General features: G+C 37.0%; 1 protein-coding gene across 3 annotated transcripts in view; it reads left to right on the forward strand.

Annotated features, from left to right (window-relative positions):
- Positions 1 to 19,032, forward strand: part of Nrx-1 (Neurexin 1) — a 208,289-nt gene that overhangs the window by 164,414 nt on the left and 24,843 nt on the right. For all 3 annotated transcript variants that reach the window (XM_074176497.1, XM_023171873.2, XM_074176498.1), the window contains 4 exons: positions 2,505 to 2,745; positions 6,034 to 6,181; positions 7,467 to 7,575; positions 15,177 to 15,385. In XM_074176497.1, coding sequence (XP_074032598.1) covers positions 2,505 to 2,745; positions 6,034 to 6,181; positions 7,467 to 7,575; positions 15,177 to 15,385 — 707 coding nt within the window. The remainder of the gene's footprint in view (positions 1 to 2,504; positions 2,746 to 6,033; positions 6,182 to 7,466; positions 7,576 to 15,176; positions 15,386 to 19,032) is intronic.

Genomic DNA, 19,032 nt, shown 5'->3' on the forward strand with positions numbered 1-19,032 from the left:
GTTTTCGCTTGTGAATTTCATCTAAAATGGTTGTTTATAGGTGGTTCCACTTATGTTTCGCTTGCGTTTACGCAGCTATTTTTATTAAGTATTTTCTTGTACTTTATATATATATAATATATAATGATAATAATGAAAATTATATCAATCAACTCTCCCTTTGGAGTCAAAGATTATCAAATCATCATGCCCATTGAAAAATGATCAAAAAAATCCATTAATATTTAACTTTCTTTCGTCAATTTATATGTTCAATTCATTGTTTTTTACTCATTTTTACTGTAAGTAGTATTTGTAATGTTATTCATTGGCAAAAAAAACCACAACTCAATAAATTATAGGCCCTGAAGAAGCCCATTAGAAGCGAAAGCTTGGCAAAGTAAAGCAGAGTTTTGATTTTCGATTTTTTACTGAGAGACCCCGTTAATCCGTTTTACTGTACTATTTATATGTATATGATGCAACAAACGTTCCTTTATTTTCAGTATTTTAATATTAATGTAAGTCACAAAAAGGATTTGAAGCTTTATAACTTCTATTTAATTATATGCTAGCGCTTTCGACAGCTGGTCATGCTATCATCATCTAGGCTCTACTCAAGTTTGACATAAGAACTTGGCAAGTTGACTTGGGTGTCACACCAATAGATGGTTCCACTTATGTCTCGCTTGCGTTTACGCAGTTATTTCTATCAAGTTCTTCTCTTGGTTTTTCACATTTTGTCTTCAATCGAGGACCGCCTGCCCGGTACTGACGATGCCCAATAGGATAGGCTGAAATAGATATCTACCGGTGGCTCTTAAATTGAAATCATTTTGCGAATGATCAGAATATATATATATATATATATATATATATATATATAGCAAAGGGTAGTCTTGTCTGACTAGTTAAGGAAAAATACGGAATATTGTTGGGGATGCAGTCAAAGTGCTGGGCTGTTGTTTAAAGAATACTCTTTGTTATATGGTCGAGCTTTCGAGAATGTTTATTCCATTTATCAAGACATCTACAAAAAATTTAAAAATATTGCAGCAAAACTGTAAAATAAATAGGTAAAAATGTACTTACTAACTTGAGGTTATAGTAAAAAGTCAGACGTGGCAATGAGAAAAACAAAGTTAATACTTTTCATCATGTAGAAAAGCCTCACACATTCAATTTGAGGGTTTCAGAGGAAAAGTACAAAAAATTTCTTTCATTTTAACATTTAAAAATTTTTGATATTTTTTGCGCAACCTCATTTACTTTGTAATTATTTATTTACTGTCTGGTTTCAAATCTGTTGATGCTTTCAGACAATGGAGCTCCGGCTTGCTGCCATTCAACAGAAATTGGAATAAGCCAATTACGTTTCTCATCTACAGTGGATCTTTTTAAGTGACAATCTCAAAAAACATCTCGTCCAAAATGAATTCAGGGAATTCTTTTTCAATCAGCGCTCCTAATTCAAACCTCTGTTCTTCCAATTTCCGCTGTAAATAAAGTGCTTTCTTGATGTTCAGCCATTAAGGTTCTTTCGAGTTTTAGAATCTGGTGGTTTGGTTAGAAAGGATTCATTCGAAGTCATGAAATATCTTGAGAAAAATGTACGGTTGATGATAATTTGAAATGTATTCTTGAATTGACTTTTCAATGAAAAAGAGAATATCATTCCTCATCGCAATCTCATTCTTCATTCGAAGAGGACTTACAAACTGTATAGGTTAAAAAATCAATTATAGTATCAAAATAAAATTTGTCTTAGGTAATCCCAATCATATGAAATGTCATCTGCAAAAACTTCTTGTATTTTATAATTTGACGTTTCAACGAGTCCTTCAAACAGGGTAATTTGAATTTGCCGCCATTTGTTGAGTAAAGTGCTGACAACCCAAAATAAACACAATTTGACAGCTGACAGCTTAGGGTCAGTGGTTTTCTTACATCTAAAATAGCCGATTTGTGTAGCAAAAGTAGTACCTATCGACATATTTTCATATAGGAGACTATTTTGAAGCTTTCTGAAGATATTGATGACAATGTTTCCTTCCGCAAGAGGGCGCCAAAATAACCTAACCTAACCTACATCTAAAATAGCCGATTTGTGTAGGAAAAATAGCAGCTATCGACGTATTTTCATATAGGAGATTATTTTGAAGCTTTCTGAAGATATTGATGACAATGTTTTGTTCCGCAAGAGGGCGCCAAAATAAAAAGTTACGTAGTGAACAGTCACATGGATGAACTCCTTATAAAATCACCTTTACAATGGTGTGTCACACTCACCTCTAACCTTATTCAAATTCTAATGGTGGCGGTCTCAAAGGTGCGTGGAAGCAGGTATGACAGTTGAGATTATGATGGAATAACTTCTTCCTTGAATATAAAATCAACCTGTTCCGGTTCCGGTATTGTTTAATTCACCTACCCAATACACCGACATAGAACGAAGACGTATTATATTTAATTTTCCCTGATATCACTCGTGACAGTTGCCACACTAAATATTTTCATCTTTCCAGGTTCCATCAGAACCCTGTGTCACACCCAACCACAGCAGTGTCCATCCCAACCGTGCCTCAACGGCGGAACCTGCACCGAAGGCTGGAACAGGTTCATCTGCGACTGTACAAACACGCTCTTCAGTGGCCCGACGTGCGGTAAAGAAGCCCCCACGCTGAGCTTCAACGGGACGCAGCACATGTCGGTTACGATGGATGCCGAACAGGTTACGCAGACTGAAGATGTAGTTCTGAGGTTCAGGTGAGGATGAAAAAGGATGAATTCAGGTTTCAACATTGAAGACAATGATGGTGTTGGAATAATTCGTGTTTGACTCAAATATTGATCCAGGAAGGTATTCCATCTTCTGGAGACACCACCGTGTTTGGTAAAACAGGCATCTAGATGAGTGTAGCACTTCTGGTGTTTGGGAATAATCTTTTTCAGGATTTGTTCTACGCTAGAGGTCCCAATTCTACTCTTTATCAAATTTTCATGATAGTTTGTACTGGAACCTCTGTCAAAAAATGAATCTATCGAAAATACTTTGCCAACAATTCGTAAACGATGCCCATGCGACGGTTCTTTCGGTCAAAATTCAGCAATTTTGGAACGAATTTTGCTGCTACACGCTTCATGCCCAAAATTTTTGAAAAAATTGCACAGAATGAGCCACGAGATAAGTTGACATCCTCAGCAATTTCTCTGGTGGTGATTCGACGAATCTCCATATCAATTTTCTCATCTTTCTCAACTGAAATTGTGGACATATGTTCAAAACAACTGTACCAACATAAATAACATTTATGTAGCCCGCCAAATTTGAACAATAACCTCATTTTCAGAACAGTCAAAAACAGTTTTCTTCTTCTTTTTGTTTTTCGACAGATCACAAGAGATCCTCCTTTCTAATGAATATAATTTGTGATATAACGATCAGACTGAAAAGGTTTATTCTTTTCACAGCAACGAAAAGAGCAACTGAAGGCGGATTAATAATTCAAGGTCGATACGTTGCGTGACTATCAGAAAGTTAAACTACCATTACGAAGTTTTCGCATTATTTGAATTCTTGTTAGAGTTTGATCAAATTTTTATACATTATCGATGAACACGGAAAATGCCAATGTTACTATGTGAAGACTTTTCAGAAAACGCTTTGATATACAGTATGTAAAAGAAGAGTTATTGAGTTTCTTAACTCACCTTCCAACACTTGGAAGCGACAGCTCTCAGTTCAACTTCATTATGGAGTCTTCTGAAGGTAGTCGTTTGTTTATATAGGGTCCTAAACAACAACTCCTAAACTTTGACAATTGATATCGGTATTGATAGGTATTGCGGCACTTCAGGCAGACAATGGTCATCAGTCATCACACCTGTCAGGTTACCTCTCAGCTCTCCCAGGCAACCAGAGTCTATCAAATCATCACGTGGTGTCCTGTCACCCAGTTAGCAGGGCGGTGAGCCAATCAGAGCGTACCAAATTGTCTCGCAGCTCGCCAGCTAATCAGAGCGCACGCTTCTGTGTTTCAGAACATCGTGGCGGGAGATTTGAATTTTTTGTGGACATAAATAATTCAAGCAGACAGACAATCAGGATCAGGCGTATCCCTTAACGAGCCAGGCCTCCCAGTCACGTGGCGCGCTTACGTCAGCCCAATTTTTCGCTCAGCACATATTTGTTTGATGACGTCATGAAAAAAGTTTTCGTTGAAGAATTGAACGCAGGTTGTTGGTGAGATAGACTTGATCTTCAGTCTTGACACCATCGTTAGATATTGAAAGTAATTGTAAAGTGCTGATAGTGATGGCTTTGGCTATTGCATTTCGTCATCAAAAAATATTTAAATGAGTCACAAACCACAGCGGTTCTCAAAGCCAACATAATCCATGCAAAAGGTCAAATTCAGCCAGAGTCATGGAAAATTGGAGGTTTTGGATGCGTTCCACCCAGAGAGGCCGTGGCAGCCTTTTGAACGATGGTATATTCGACACATTATAGAGTCGATTGGTCTTTCAAACTCTCTATTTTATTTATATTTGAAGGAAGAAAGTGATTAATTAAAGACCCAGAAGATGTATAACAATGAATCCAGAATATTCATAGGAATCCACGGTGCAGAAAAATCGGAATCTCTCAGTTCCATCCTGAAATGAAGTTTGATTGTTCATATTCTTTCGTAAGTTCGAAAATAAACCTCTTTCGAGAAAGCAAAAAAGTTGTTGAAGTATATTAAGGCTTCTCCAACAAAAGTTCCTCTGTGGACTTTTGAGTTGACATTCCCTTCTCTTAGCGCTCCATGGAAATTACTATTATTCGGTTCACGTTTAGCCGTAGTAGTGACATATGAAAAACCACCTGTTACGATTTTACATTACGGACAGACAACAATACATATCCTACAATAAAGTGACCTCCAGGACCATACGAATCAAACATAGTGTGCCTCAGGGTTCAGTCCCGGGGCCACTGTTGTTAATAATCTATATTAATGATCTGCCAACCTTCTTAGACATCGCAGATGTATTTATGTACGCAGACTTTTTCAATCAGACAACTTTTTCAATCAGAAGCAGGAATTTAGAAGAGATTGATAGAATGTCAAGTGAGACACTGTCACGAGGTGAAGCTCATTTTAACGCAAATATTTATCTTTGGATAACTACAAGTCAATTTTTATTTAGAAATCTCAGAGAAATAGTATCAATTGAAGTACTGAAAACGGTATATTACGGTATGGTTCACTGCCACTTAATATATGGGATTCTATTATGGGGCACAAGCTCAGCGTGCCACCAGTTACTAATAAATCAAAAGAAATTGTTAGAACTATGGCTAAGGCTGGACCAAGGGAACATGCCCAACCATTGTTCATTAAAATGCAAATTTTAACAGTTCCATGTATATATATCACAGAAGCCATCTTGTGGATACACCAAAACAAAAAAATGCGAACACTACGGGGAGTGAAATTCATAAGTACAAAGCCGCAATAAAGAATTGTATAGACTACCTCGAGTGAACTACACTAAAACAATGAAGCAGACTGACTTTCTACCAATTAAACTATATAACCTTATACCGGTGGATTGGAAGACATTCACTACAAAAAAATTTAAACACTACTTTAAAAAATAATTTCTTGTAAATCCACTTTATAATATTGAAGATGTTTTTTCCCATATATAGACTTAATATTTAGCACTATCTATTTAACGCACTACCTTACATAAAGCCTAGTTTCTAGGATTATCTCATTTTTACAGTATTCACCACTTCTATTTCTACATAGTTTTACAAATTTTATATACATTTTTATATCTGCACCTCAGTCTTGACGTACCTACACAATTATGTTGTGAATTTATCTCCTAAACATTTTTGTAATTTTTAAAGGTCAATAAATATCTTATCTAACTTTATCTTACACACTCACCACCTTCTACCTAGTGCTTGTGTACTATTATCATATTTTAAAGTCCCCTTCCAAGTTTTTCTAACTTTCCACTGGAATTCCACCTTCACCTTGCCAATTTTTTCCCCAGGACTAGTAAACCGCTTGGATTGCTACTGATCACGAGCACTGTCGAGACAGGAGACAGAATCGAGTTGGCTGTGGCAGCGGGTCGCATTCGTTTGGCGCTCCGTCTCGGGGTCAGGGAGAAGAAGAAGGAGGACAGAGAAAAGGATAAGGTGAGTAGGCTGTGTGATGTCGCAAAAAAATAATTGGTCTCCGACGTCATTGGAGAGAATGAGTCGATTGTTATTTAATTTGGTGCAAGTGTCGGAGGTTGAGACGTCTATTGTCTACGGAAGTATCAACAGTTTTGGAATCTTGAGAAGGATAAATGAATGAGATGACAAAAACTTTTGGACTGAACGTTGGGATGATTCAATTGGAAAGAATGCCAAATGATATCGAAAGAAATGAACGTAGTGTTAGTCACACCATTCATAATTCAAGAACAGGTGAACCGATTTCTATAATTTTCGATTTGTTAAATTTGTATGTTTCAGAAGAAGAGGTGAAAAACTATCAAGACATTCAAAAAATTAAAATAAGAAATGAACGAATTGACGATGTTCAGTTTGTTAGGTTATGACAGTTGACATAATGTGCGCACTGACAATTGAGGTTATGTCAGATCTATAACTATAACTTCCTCAATGGATGTTGAAAGATTCAGGAAAATTCTGATAGTTTGAAAAAAATTGATTCGAATATAAATAGTTCATTGAATATCAATTTATTTTCCTTCTCTAGTGGTTCAATGAGTTGAAAAAGTTGTATTGAAGAAAGTAATAGTAACAAAAGTTTAGATCCTGTCATTTTTTAAGCGCTTCCTCTTGCATGTGATTGAAAAGTACTCAAGATGAAACTATGACAATCTGCAGAAATATAAATATAAAACTTAATAAGATCAAATTGTGGAAAACTTTCCCATCAATATGCGTTTCCATAGATTCTTGTTCATTATCATTCATTAACTCATTCCAACAAATTAGTAGATTAAAGACGTAGGTACATGATAGTTCAAATAGTTCAAAATGGGGTTTTGTGAAATGCAATTACATAAATCAACTCAACTAAACTTTGACAGTACAACTTTTAAGGTTATGATTTCTTCTTTTTTTCCTGGCTTCAATTTCTCTCACTCACGAATTTGTGTTCAAGAATATGAAATTTTCAATTTCTTTTAACATTTCTACTCTCTGAAACTCAAGAATGGGCTGTAGCACTGTGATAAGGTTCAATAGTTTTCCAATAACTCAGTCAGATTACTTCTAAGGGTATTCACACACATTTGTTAAAAAACAAGAATAATGTAATGAATATGTAACAGCTTTCATTTTCTATCACACTCCATCTAGTTTTGTCCATTTTTTCAAACGAAATCCATAAATCTGTACAAGTATAGTAAATATGAGAACTTTTCACAACTCTTCCAATAAACTTCCACGCCTTTTTAATTTCCAGATCTTGTTGGCCGGCCAAAACGTCAATGATAACGAATTCCACACGATACGAATGTCCCGTAGAGGATCGAATTTGAAGCTGCAACTCGATAGTCAGTCTCCCATAAGAGGTGAGTAATAACTATTCGTTATTTTCGACGATGTTTTCCAAAAATATATGATGGCAGAAGGTGTTCTGTGAAATATATGGCTTTAGCTCCAATTCTCTAGACTGATGATTGAAGTCGTCATCACCAGGTTTGTTATTGTTAAGGACCTGTTAGATTTTTAATGTCTACGTTAGATCTAACATTAGTAATAATGGCAACACTGTTTGTATAGAAAGACAGTTGACAAGACAAGAAGTTGACAGTTGACAAGAAATGCCGAAAGAAACTTGAAAGACCAGGAATTTCAGGGTTGTGAACTCTTGAATAAGAGTACCTTCATAATTCACATCTGCTCTAATATTCATAACAAAATATATGATCAGTGTCAAGCATTTCAATGAATATATTGAAGTCTAGAAACCCAAGCTTCGATATATCTGTGTTTGTATTGAGTGAATAGATATGTGTATGATAATGATTAATACAAATCACCTCACAGAGATTAGTCCTGCAGATTCTTTTCGATCATAAAGCTGCGGGATCACGCTGAAATCAATCGAGTAGATCACCAACAGGCCGATTTCTGGATATTACCCTTCGTCAGTACAGGAAAGATCCGATCCATACAATGTACCTGGGACTCGACTAACATCATCGTGGTTCGACTGCATATAAGAAACCTTCAACTGAGTGGAATATTCGTCAACTAGTAACAAGTCTTTCTTTTGAACGAAGTTTTGAGCAACGAAGAAGCATCCCTTCAACAAAAATCAGAATCAGTCTGATGGGAGAGCTTACGCTTACACCAACCACAACCAAGCTTAAGCACGTGCAAAAAACAACAATTGGTGGTTCAAACAGTGAGCCTATAAACAAACAACCCGATTGAGAGTATGGGTTAGAGTTCCTCCAGGTTTTCCATGGAGCTAGAGTTACAGAAGAACTTCCCATAATATCCTAATGAATACCATACAGGACTAAGTATAAAAATCAGTCAGTCATGAAAACTCAGACCAGATCACGGTGGGTACTTGGAAGGTTTCTCCACCATCAGGTGTCCAGCTTATCCATTCCTGGAACAGCAAAGTTTTTCGAACCCACATGGGTTCTTTGAACGTCATTCAGCTCAAGCTGTCGAAACTCTCTACAGAGTAGAAATAAAAATCCTTCTAGAACGATTTCACCTCACCAGCGGTCTGCGGATCATCTGCAGCATACAAAGGCTTCTTTAATAAGTGAAGAGGTTATATACGAAGGCAGTGCTACCTGGTAAGCAGCACACTTTGGGTTAAAGTGGGATGGAATGCCGTAGTTGGCTTTTATCTCGTGTAATCCCTATTTGGATGGAATTGTACAGGTTGCTGTTGATTTGACAGATGTCAGCATCTTCTATTAGCGCATGAGGGACGTCTTTCTCCAAAAAAGCCAGTTTTGTGGATTCAGGAGCCCAATAGGTAAAGCCCCACGTGTTATTATTGTCATTCAATGGAACTGTCTCGAATTTTTTTCCTATCTTTTTGAACAAATCGGTAATTTCGAAAATTCCATGAGTTCTGGATAAACCCCGGATTGGGGTGAGGTCAAGGCCGATCCAGATTCGATTTCATGCACCAGATACCACTGCGGTGGCAGTCACTTCTCCAATTATAATCGCGAATGAACCTCACTGCGAATTCGCACCGTGAACGTCAATCACGATAGATTAATAATGAAGGGGGAGACGTAATCCATTTTTACGCTAATAGAAACGGTGGGAAATCGCGCGAAAGGCCATTGCTGAGCCGGAAAGGCATTTTTCTCCTCGATACTCACTCGAAAATATGTAGGCGGAAGGGATATCGGACGGAGGAAAATATTGGCTAATTAAGGGTCTGTTTGGATATTGATGGAGGTTGGTTCATAAACTTCCTGGGAACGTTTTTCCAATGTGAATCGCTACTTTCACACAGGCACCGCTTTTTGAACGAGTCAATTATTTCTTTGTGGGCAGGTGGGTCCACTATGGAACCACAAATCAAAAAATTATTTTCTCGCGGACCAGTAAGCGCTGACTTGACCACTGTCTGGATCGCGTGAAAGGAGAGTTTCCTGATAGCTCCCTGTAATAGCGTACGAATAGTTCAAGTCGTACATGTGCAGTGAGTGTCAGTTGAGGGTTGATTGATTTATATCTGGTATCATCATAGTAATCCTTTTTCTTATACATTCAAACGATAATGGTAAGTTGGTGGTATATTTTTTCTATAAAATAATGATAATAAACCGGTTCATTTCATCCGTAACTTTCACAACCCTCAGGATATTGAAGAGGTATCAAGAAAGCAAAAAGACGGCTCTCGCCTAGAGATCCAATGCCTGAAAATGGTGAAAGATTATAATAAGAATATGGGCTTTGTAGACCTAAGCGATATGTACAAGTCATGTTATGAGATCGATAGGAAATCTAAAACATGGTAGCACCGGATTTTTTGGCATTTTGTCGATCTGACTGTTGTAAACGCATTTCTCCTTTTCAAAGAAAGAGTCAGTACAGAAAGAAAAAACCTGTTTGAAAAATTTAAATTTAAAATTCATGTTCCATTGGAAATCTGTACTGACAAAGCAGCACATACGCCACTGCATGGTAATAAAGTTAGATGTTCACACTGCAGCACAAGGAAAGAACCTAATGGCACTGTTCTTCATGTAATGTTGGACTTTGCCTTCAAGATATGAGAAACTGTTTTGCTGCCTTTCATTAGAACAATGTTGAGCTTTATTTTTTGAGAATAAATTATTTTCAGTCAGCAATTTTTTTGTAGCTCCGGTGGTTCCGTGGTGGAACCACTTGTTTACAGAGGAATATGCGTCTTGAACTAATTCTCCAAAGTGATAGAAAAAGCCGTATATGAACAAATTATGCTTTTTCTCGATATAAATATCATCTCCCCACAACAGCATGGATTTCGTAAGAATTTCTCGATCGAGACTGTCTCGGCCGAAATGATACAATATATTCATGAAAATTTAAATGATAGATTACATGTTTGTGATATCTTTTTTGACCTCACACGAGCCTTCGAAACCATAAATCCTAAATTCTTGTGTGAAAAATTATGTAAAATAGGCATACGAGGACCCATTAACAGTTGGATTCATTCATACATGACTGAAAGAATAATTAAAGTGAAGATAAATGAGACGTGCTCAGAAGAACGGCAGACCGAAATTGGTACGCCGCAGGGAGGAATATTGGGCCCTCTTCTTTTCCTTCTTTATGTTAATGACTTGCCCCGTTTCATTGAACATGGTAATTAACCCAGGTAATTAACAACTTCACAGCATGGTGCCAAAAAAACCATCTTATTAACAATATGTCTAAAGCAGTTTGCATTGAATTCACTAGCAAGATGGGAAAGTCTCATGACTTGAATCTAAATATTAGTTCGGTTTCCTTGACAACCTCAGCTCTCACAACATTTTTAGGAACACAACTAGACAGCAAACTTGACTTCAAAAAACACATCGAATTTCTCTGCAAAAAACTCGGTAAAACGTTCTTTGCATTTGCGACTCTAAGAAATAACTTCAATAAAGGGCATTTGCTAGAGAAGTCTTCTTCAAAAATAAAATTCTGACGGTATTTGGTATCTATCTTTATAAATTACTGTCTTACATCCACTCAAATTTGTCTTCATTCACTAGATCTCGCGAAATACACGATTACCCCACTAGACAAAACCATCAAATTCATCTTAGAAAATGTAATCTTTTGGAATACAAAAAATCGCCAAGGTATGCCGGAGCAATGGCTTTCAACCACCTTCAAGGAAAAATTAAAGATATTCCCGATCACAAAAAGTTTAAAAAACGATTAAAGACATTTTTATTGGAAAACAAATTTTATTCACTTAGAGAATTTTTAAATCATAAAGAAAAGTGAGTTATGTTTTTTTTGTTATATTACTTTTAAAATAAGTGTGGCTGTATGTATTTTATATTTTTCTACAATTATCTTCCATTTTCAGCTTTTATATTTTGTTTATATTGACCTGTCTTATGTATACCATGTGTACCTAAAAAGATGAAATATATATCTTATCTTATCTTATCTTAAAGGGTTATTTTCCTGTAGTCTTCAATATGGATATCATATTGATATTTTTTTGTATAACTTCCATCACTCAAGATTAAAAAGTTTTTGAAAATGATTTTCCACACTAGTTTACTCTGAAAAATTACTATTATGAATTCAATATGAAACATATCAAATTCCCAGTGCATTTGGGAATTACTATCCAAACAACAAAGGCTACGCTCCCGTGAAATATGTCACTGAAAAATCCTACGTTATGATCAAACAATGCTTTGAGCTGAACATTTTAGTGAATACTTGCCAGCGAAACTAATACATTTCAGTGGGTTGTATTTTGGGTTTATTATATTTTCAATGATAGATGAAGCGAATCCTGCAAATATTTTGATGGAAGCTAATGGGACATGCGTTGCCGATAAATTGGTTTACCTTTTGGTGGATGAATAGAATGGAGTGATATTCATCTGCTCGCTTTGTTCCCATCAGAAAAACATTGAATGTCACTGTTGAAATAATGAATTCATGAGTATGTTGTTATTCATTCGATCCATGATGGGGTTGAATTCACGAATCGATTTTGTGGATGGTACTGTTTTTTTCTGCTATAAACATTGTATATTTCTTGGGAAAATAAATCGTTACTATATCACATATTCATGAACAGAGTTAAACTTCATTTATCGCCCAAACGTACCAAATATATTGCCTGACTTCAATTTCTCAATACCGCAAATAATCGTGTTTGAATAATCGGACTTCAGCAACGCCTTCCATCATCAAATTTTTGATAACACATCTTTCGAACATCAAACATTCAATGCTACAATTTATAAAAGTTCAGACGTGGATCAGGCTCTATAGTCTATACCAACAATGGCACATATCTCGTGACATCACACTAGCTTTCGACAAATGCGCGGTTTCAAAGTTTGCATATCTTGATAACGGTAGATGCTATTGCCGTTGTTTTCCAAATGACAAGTACTATCAAAATACACACATCGGAAAAGTCTAGGGATATTTTTAAAAATGGCAATATTTTTTTTTAGATCGCTTTAGGGAAAAAAAAGTTGACGGGTGATTATTAAACGAATGTAACTTACAACAAAATGTATAAAATGGTCAAAAATACTGAGTGCGCATATAAGCAAAACTAAAAAAAATATGGCTCTTCTTTGGCACCCCGAAAAAAAATCATAACACAAAAAAATTGGAATCAGTACAAAGTATGGCCTCCACGCTGGTTTATTACGGCCCTACATCTATCGTGCATCGACAAAATGAGATTGTCAATGCCTTGTTGAGGTACATTTGCCCATTCAGCGATTAAAAGCTCTCTCAATTGAAACGTTGTGTGAATGTTCCCCATATGCGGAGTAATTCTTCGTTGAAGCATGTCCCACATATGCTCGATGGGATTCAGGTCCGGTTATTGTGCTGGCCATGCCAATACATCAACTCCTGCGTTGGTGAGCCAGTCAGTCACTAGACGCGCGACATGTGGACGAGCATTATCGTGCATTAGGTGGAAGTTTTCACCAACAGCACCAGCAAACAGAGGGACAATAGGTAGAAGAATGGTGTCGAGGTACTGTCGAGCTGTGAGGGAGCGATTTGGAAAAACGAGATCGGTTCTGCCGCCGATCATGATTCCGCCCCATAGCATTACTGTGCCACCTCTGTATGTGTAGACTTCCTGGACGTGTCTCAAACGTTCATTATTTCCAGATCGTCTCCACAGTCTTACTCGACGAGAATCTGAATGAAATCAAAATCTGGATTCGTCTGTAAACAAAACTGTGGCCCAATCATTTGCATCCCAGTATTGATGTTCTTGACACCACTCTAATCTTCTACCGCGATTGCCTCTCGACAAAGGTGTACATCTAAGTGGCCTTCTGTTGTGGAGATCTGCTTCATGCAGTCGATTTCTGACAGTATCACGACCAATGGTTACCTGGTGCGTCTGCTGCAACACGTTAACCAACTCAGGTGCTGTGATTGTCGGTTGTCTTCTTGCGGTTAAGACCAAAAATCGGTCTTGAACTGCAGTTGTAGCGCGTCCTCGCCCTGGATGTTGCTCGGCTGGACTGCCAGTTTCACGGAAACGCCGCCACAATCGACTGATAACACTTTGGGAGACCCCCAAACGAAGAGCTACATCATTTTGTCGCATGCCACCTTGAAGAAGCCCTACAGCTCTATTCATCTCAGCCAATGGTAAGTGATGGTGTTCCATGTTAAAGCACAATATTTCCAGTTTAATTGCTGAGCAAGAACTGCATAGAATGTACAAACTCGACACTTTCAGATTATTCATTTTAGCCGAAAACCTACAGTTTGTAAAAAACTTGATAAAAGATTAGTTACCGTTTTTGCAGGCTTTGTTCAACCCATAGAAATCTACAGGGTAGTCGAGTGTACCAATTTAATCGAAATTAAACGACCTCATCCATTTATTTTTATGATATTTAGTATGTTATAAAAATATCCCTAGACTTTTCCGATGTGTGTATATAGAAAATACACAATATCGGATTTGACAACGATATACTATTTGTGTGTGAATTGTGTGTATACTATTTGGCGAATTCGCCTATATAATATTTGACAAATTCGCCTATATAATATTTGGCGAATTCGCCTATATAATATTTGGCGAATTCGCTTGTATGATATTTGGTAAATTCGCATGCATCCTATTTGGCGAATTCGTTTTATACTATTTTGCCAATTCGCTTTATACTGTTTGGCGAATTCTCTTTATACTTTTTGGCGGATTCTCCTATGTAACATTTGGCGAATTCTCTTGTGTAACATTTGGCGTATTCGCCGGTATACTATTTGGCGAATATTAATTAATTCTTCATTTTTAATAAAGTTTGGATGCTGAAAAATAGTTTACACGACACCATTAAATAGAAATCAAAGGGTGATGAAAGTGGTCTAAAAAAGTAACTGATTCCATTAATTATAATTCGTATCTTCTGTGTGTTTTACCCCGATTGAAAATCGCAATTCGAACACTCATCTAAGTCACAGACACGTTCATCGAATATTCAATAATTGAAAATAAACATCATCAACGAGGCTAGCTTCAAAATTGAGATACATTTTCCCTAACTATCGACGTACCTCACGGCAGAAGGCAAACATACAATTCAACAAAATTAAATTGTGCTCAGCCTCGCGAGCCAAATAATCCTTGAAATATATGAAGCAACAACTGTACAGTGTTGGATTTTAATAACAAAGCAAACAGAAAATGTTCTGCCAATAACCGTTTAATTTTACGGGAATCCATTTCGAAACTTTTTTCAATTTCACTCTTCACTGCTATCCAGACTCGGTTTTTTGTTGATTCAGCTAAAATTCTGGGTAAATATTTCTTCCTTCAGTGGCGTACTGCTTATTCTGGTGGATTGTTCTGTTGGAAATGCAATGAGGGCAGTGCAATATTATTAATCATTTTTTCTGTGACAGTCTACGAACTTTTCAGGCAATCGTTATGTATCATCGATCTAAAGACGTTTTTTTCTTGTTATAGCTGAAATTCAGGGTAAATATTCCGCCCTCCAGTGGCGTACTATTCATTTGGGCGGACTGTATCACCTCGAAGAGGAAATCAGCATGTCGACAACGGTTCCTAATTTCGTTGGAGACATCCAGCAGTTCTACTTCAATAACATACCTTATATTGAGCTGGCAAGGGCTCTGAGCACTGAGCAATCTATAGCAGGATTCCCAAATATCAAGGTTAGTAGCAGTGTTGAATATTTTCAGAAAAAAAATTATAAGAAAAATTAAAGGTCGTCACGTTGTAACTCAATCAACTGTTCTCTAACGGAGCTATTTTAAAATTGCTCCCAACTGCAGCATCAATTGAATGTGATGAAGATATTGACATATGAATGAAACTAAATATTTTATTATACACTTTCGAAGGAGAAGAAAATAGGAGGTGCTTTGACATACATTGAAATTGTGTCAATTTTTTCGTCAGTGTCACAAAGTACGGTGTTTTTGCTAATCATGTGTACCTACTTCAAACGCGAATAATTGAACAGCTCTTCCACATTATTTTTTCCTGAAGAAACCCGCAATTATCTCTGTTCTTTTTCCAAAATATGTTAGCGATACCCATTTCTTGATTTCTGGTTTTTTGACCTGATGGTATATTAATCTGTAAGTGAATTTCCGGCTTCGTTTCCTGACTTACTTCTAGATAGTATCTTTTGAAACCATATAGTTTATTGTATAAGTTTGGATAGTCCGTATAGGACGAAACTGCAGCAGCGTTAGTTACAGATAAAAGTGGTAAAAAACATAGAAAGTTCCATTTCTCTTTTCTTCATCATGATTTCCTACCATGTAGTAACGGCTACATCAATCAATTCATTGGAAGAGCTAAAAAAATGTTGGCATTAATCATGATTTGTCTCTTCTGATATTCGGATAACGAATAACCACCACAAATAGATCCCTCTCTCTCTCTCTCTCTCTCGTCCTCTATCTTTTTCTTCCTTCCTTTTCCCTCTCCAACCTGCAAAATTAGTATGTCTGGTTATATAGGGTTAGAATTACTATTTCATTTGCTGGCTACAATACAATAGGTATCCCTAACTTTCATTGGTTCTCCTAGGTTTATATAATCTCTTCATTTCATGTCTTTATATATTTTTCTGCTGTCAGACGAATATGAATCTGTCTTTCAACTGAATCGAAAACATTCACTTACTCATTTACTCACTTACTTACCAGCTTGTTTGTTCTATGAATAATGTTATGCATACCCATTTTTTTTAATATTAAAAATGATGCCTCTGTTCCATTGGTGGGGGCATTTCACATCTACACATTTGGATGATTGCTTTGTAGAATATTGAATTCCGTTAACAATTCATTGATTTGTCTAGTTTGATGAGCATGGGCAGATGAGAGGTACAGGGAACATATGTTTCAAAGTTCTATTTTGTGATGACCTTGTATTGAATTAATCAGTGATTAGCAGGGGAAGTTGAGGTATAATGATCCCCTTAAGGGACAAACGTAACTGTGGCTAAAGTTGAAGGCAAAATCGCAAGAATTCTGTTGTTGGAGGTAGTGAATTTACTTAACTTTGTAACTGCATACTTATTTTTTACTATATGTATGTAGTTTTCTTGTATTAGAGGTTTTTGTTAAAGTTTAGTAAAGGATAATTTTATACACACCTATGTATAAAATGATCCCTGGGGTAGGGGTAAAATAATCCCAGGAATCATTTTATACCAAAAGTTAATAAACATTAATGAAATAAAAAACTCAGCTGTTCATTTTAATCATGTATTGTTCATAACAATTTGAGTAAGTTACACAAAACTTTTGCAGTCTTCTAGTATCATTAGAGATCTTTTTTTGTAATTATCTACTACTCAATCAACAAAACTAAACAATAAAACATTGCAACAAACTTTTGAAAGGTTTGCAAAATTAACAACATACCTAGTCAAGCAATAGGTAATCAAATAAACTCTTCTTCTGAATAAAAAAAAAACAAAAAAGAGTACTCATACCTTATCAATGTCTAAATGCAACAGAAAAATCAACTCTTCGTTCAAAAAATAAAAATGTTTTTATCAGGAAAGAAATAAAAAAGACCGATAGCCATAATTTTTCTTTCACACTTTCAAATTGATTACTAGAGAGGCAAATATGGCAGGTAAAGTCACCTTCATCGTTACTATCTACTCCCGCACAAGCCTCATGTCCCCATTTACTGTCTTTGGAATACTGTCTTTGGAATAGCTTTCAGTACAGAAGAAGCATTCGGTATCACTCTCCTCTTCAGAAGAATCTGATCTGTTTTGCTTTTTTTGCCTTTGCCTTTCCCTCTCCTTTTTCTTTTCCGCCTCCTTTTCCTTCCCGCCTCCTTTTCCTTTATCGTTCTGTTTGTTGGTCACCGTGATTTTTATTTTATTCGCTTCCTTAAAGGCATTGTTTTCTTCTATATCTGTTTTCTTTTTGGCTTCCTCTTCAAGGTATTTTTTGTAGGGTGTGCTGGTCAATACTGATGAGTCTACTCTTATTCGTCTTGCACTCGCTCTTTTTCCAACTATCTTTGGTATTGGTCGTACTTCTCGGGGTTAACAACACCAAAAGATGTGGATGGAAGACCAGCAGCCAAAGCTGGAGGTAATCTTCCGGAAAATTCAGACGTTGAGATATTTTTTTGGAAGGACGATGCTTGCCACGATGACTGAGGAGCTTGTGGAGATGTTTGAGTCACCACTGGAGTCGAAATTTGAATCAGACACAGCTGAGGTGTTGAATGAAGGGATTCTTGGACATCCATTTGCTCGGTTTCTGCTAATGGAGGATTGGACGTCTCAGGTTCTACCGTGTCATTGTCAACATCCATTTCAGTCGTTTCAGCGCAATGAAGTCCACATTAGTGAAAATGTCAGGGTTGAACAGATATATTCCTGTTTTGTTGAATCCATTCATACTATTCAGTGGAACGGCTGCTTTTAGATAGGCCTCTATGAAAATTTTCGTTATTTGGAACACGGTCACTACTCTCCCAGGATTGTTATTCATCCACTTCTCTAACACTTGGTTATGATGAACGCTTAGCGGATACATGACTCCGACGTCCAAGGGTTGGAGTTTGTGGGTGCAATGAGGCGGCAGGCATAGAATAGTGACGTGATTATCCCTGGCTTTTAATACCACATTCAATTTTTTTGTGTGAGATAGGTGACCATCCAATATCAAAAGAGCCGGATCTTCTGCTGTCGGTTTGGCATAACTTAAAAAGTGATCGAACCACTGAGAAAACACATCTAGCTCCATCCAACCAGATGGATTGCATGCACATATTGCGCCTGGAGGTGCGCCATCCATCAATTCCATTTTCATTAGGACTTTGCGAAAGATTAACATTGGAGGAACACAAGTTCCAGAAGCTGAGGTACAAATCACTGCAGTCGTTGTTTCACCTCTCTCAGCTGAAGTCACTGGCGCCACCTGTTTACGACCTGTTTGTGCAAACACTCTAGAGCAGGGGTGGCTAACCGGTCGATCGCGATCGACCAGTCGATCGCGACCATTAGTCCAATCGATCGTGGCAAGACAAAAAATATAAATAAATAGACCAGACTGCGGAACGTAATTACCAGCTACTACAGCATCATCTTGTATAATTTTTCAATCGCTGTTCCGTCACGGTATTTATCCTCTATTCTACACAGTATAGTTTTTTGTTTTCGGCACGCGATGACCAATAAGAGGGAAGCGTGTGGAATGCGGCGGGGGGGCGTGTGTCAATCAGTTCCGTGGTCACGTCTCATTCAGTCAGTTGACAGTTGACGACAGAGACTAGGTACTGGAGTTACGACGTTTCGACGATCACCGATGTAAAT

Source organism: Leptinotarsa decemlineata, unplaced genomic scaffold (assembly GCF_025532065.1).
Source record: "Leptinotarsa decemlineata unplaced genomic scaffold, Ldec_3_MD MMD2_tig00001719_RagTag_RagTag, whole genome shotgun sequence".
Classification (NCBI taxonomy): domain Eukaryota; kingdom Metazoa; phylum Arthropoda; class Insecta; order Coleoptera; family Chrysomelidae; genus Leptinotarsa; species Leptinotarsa decemlineata.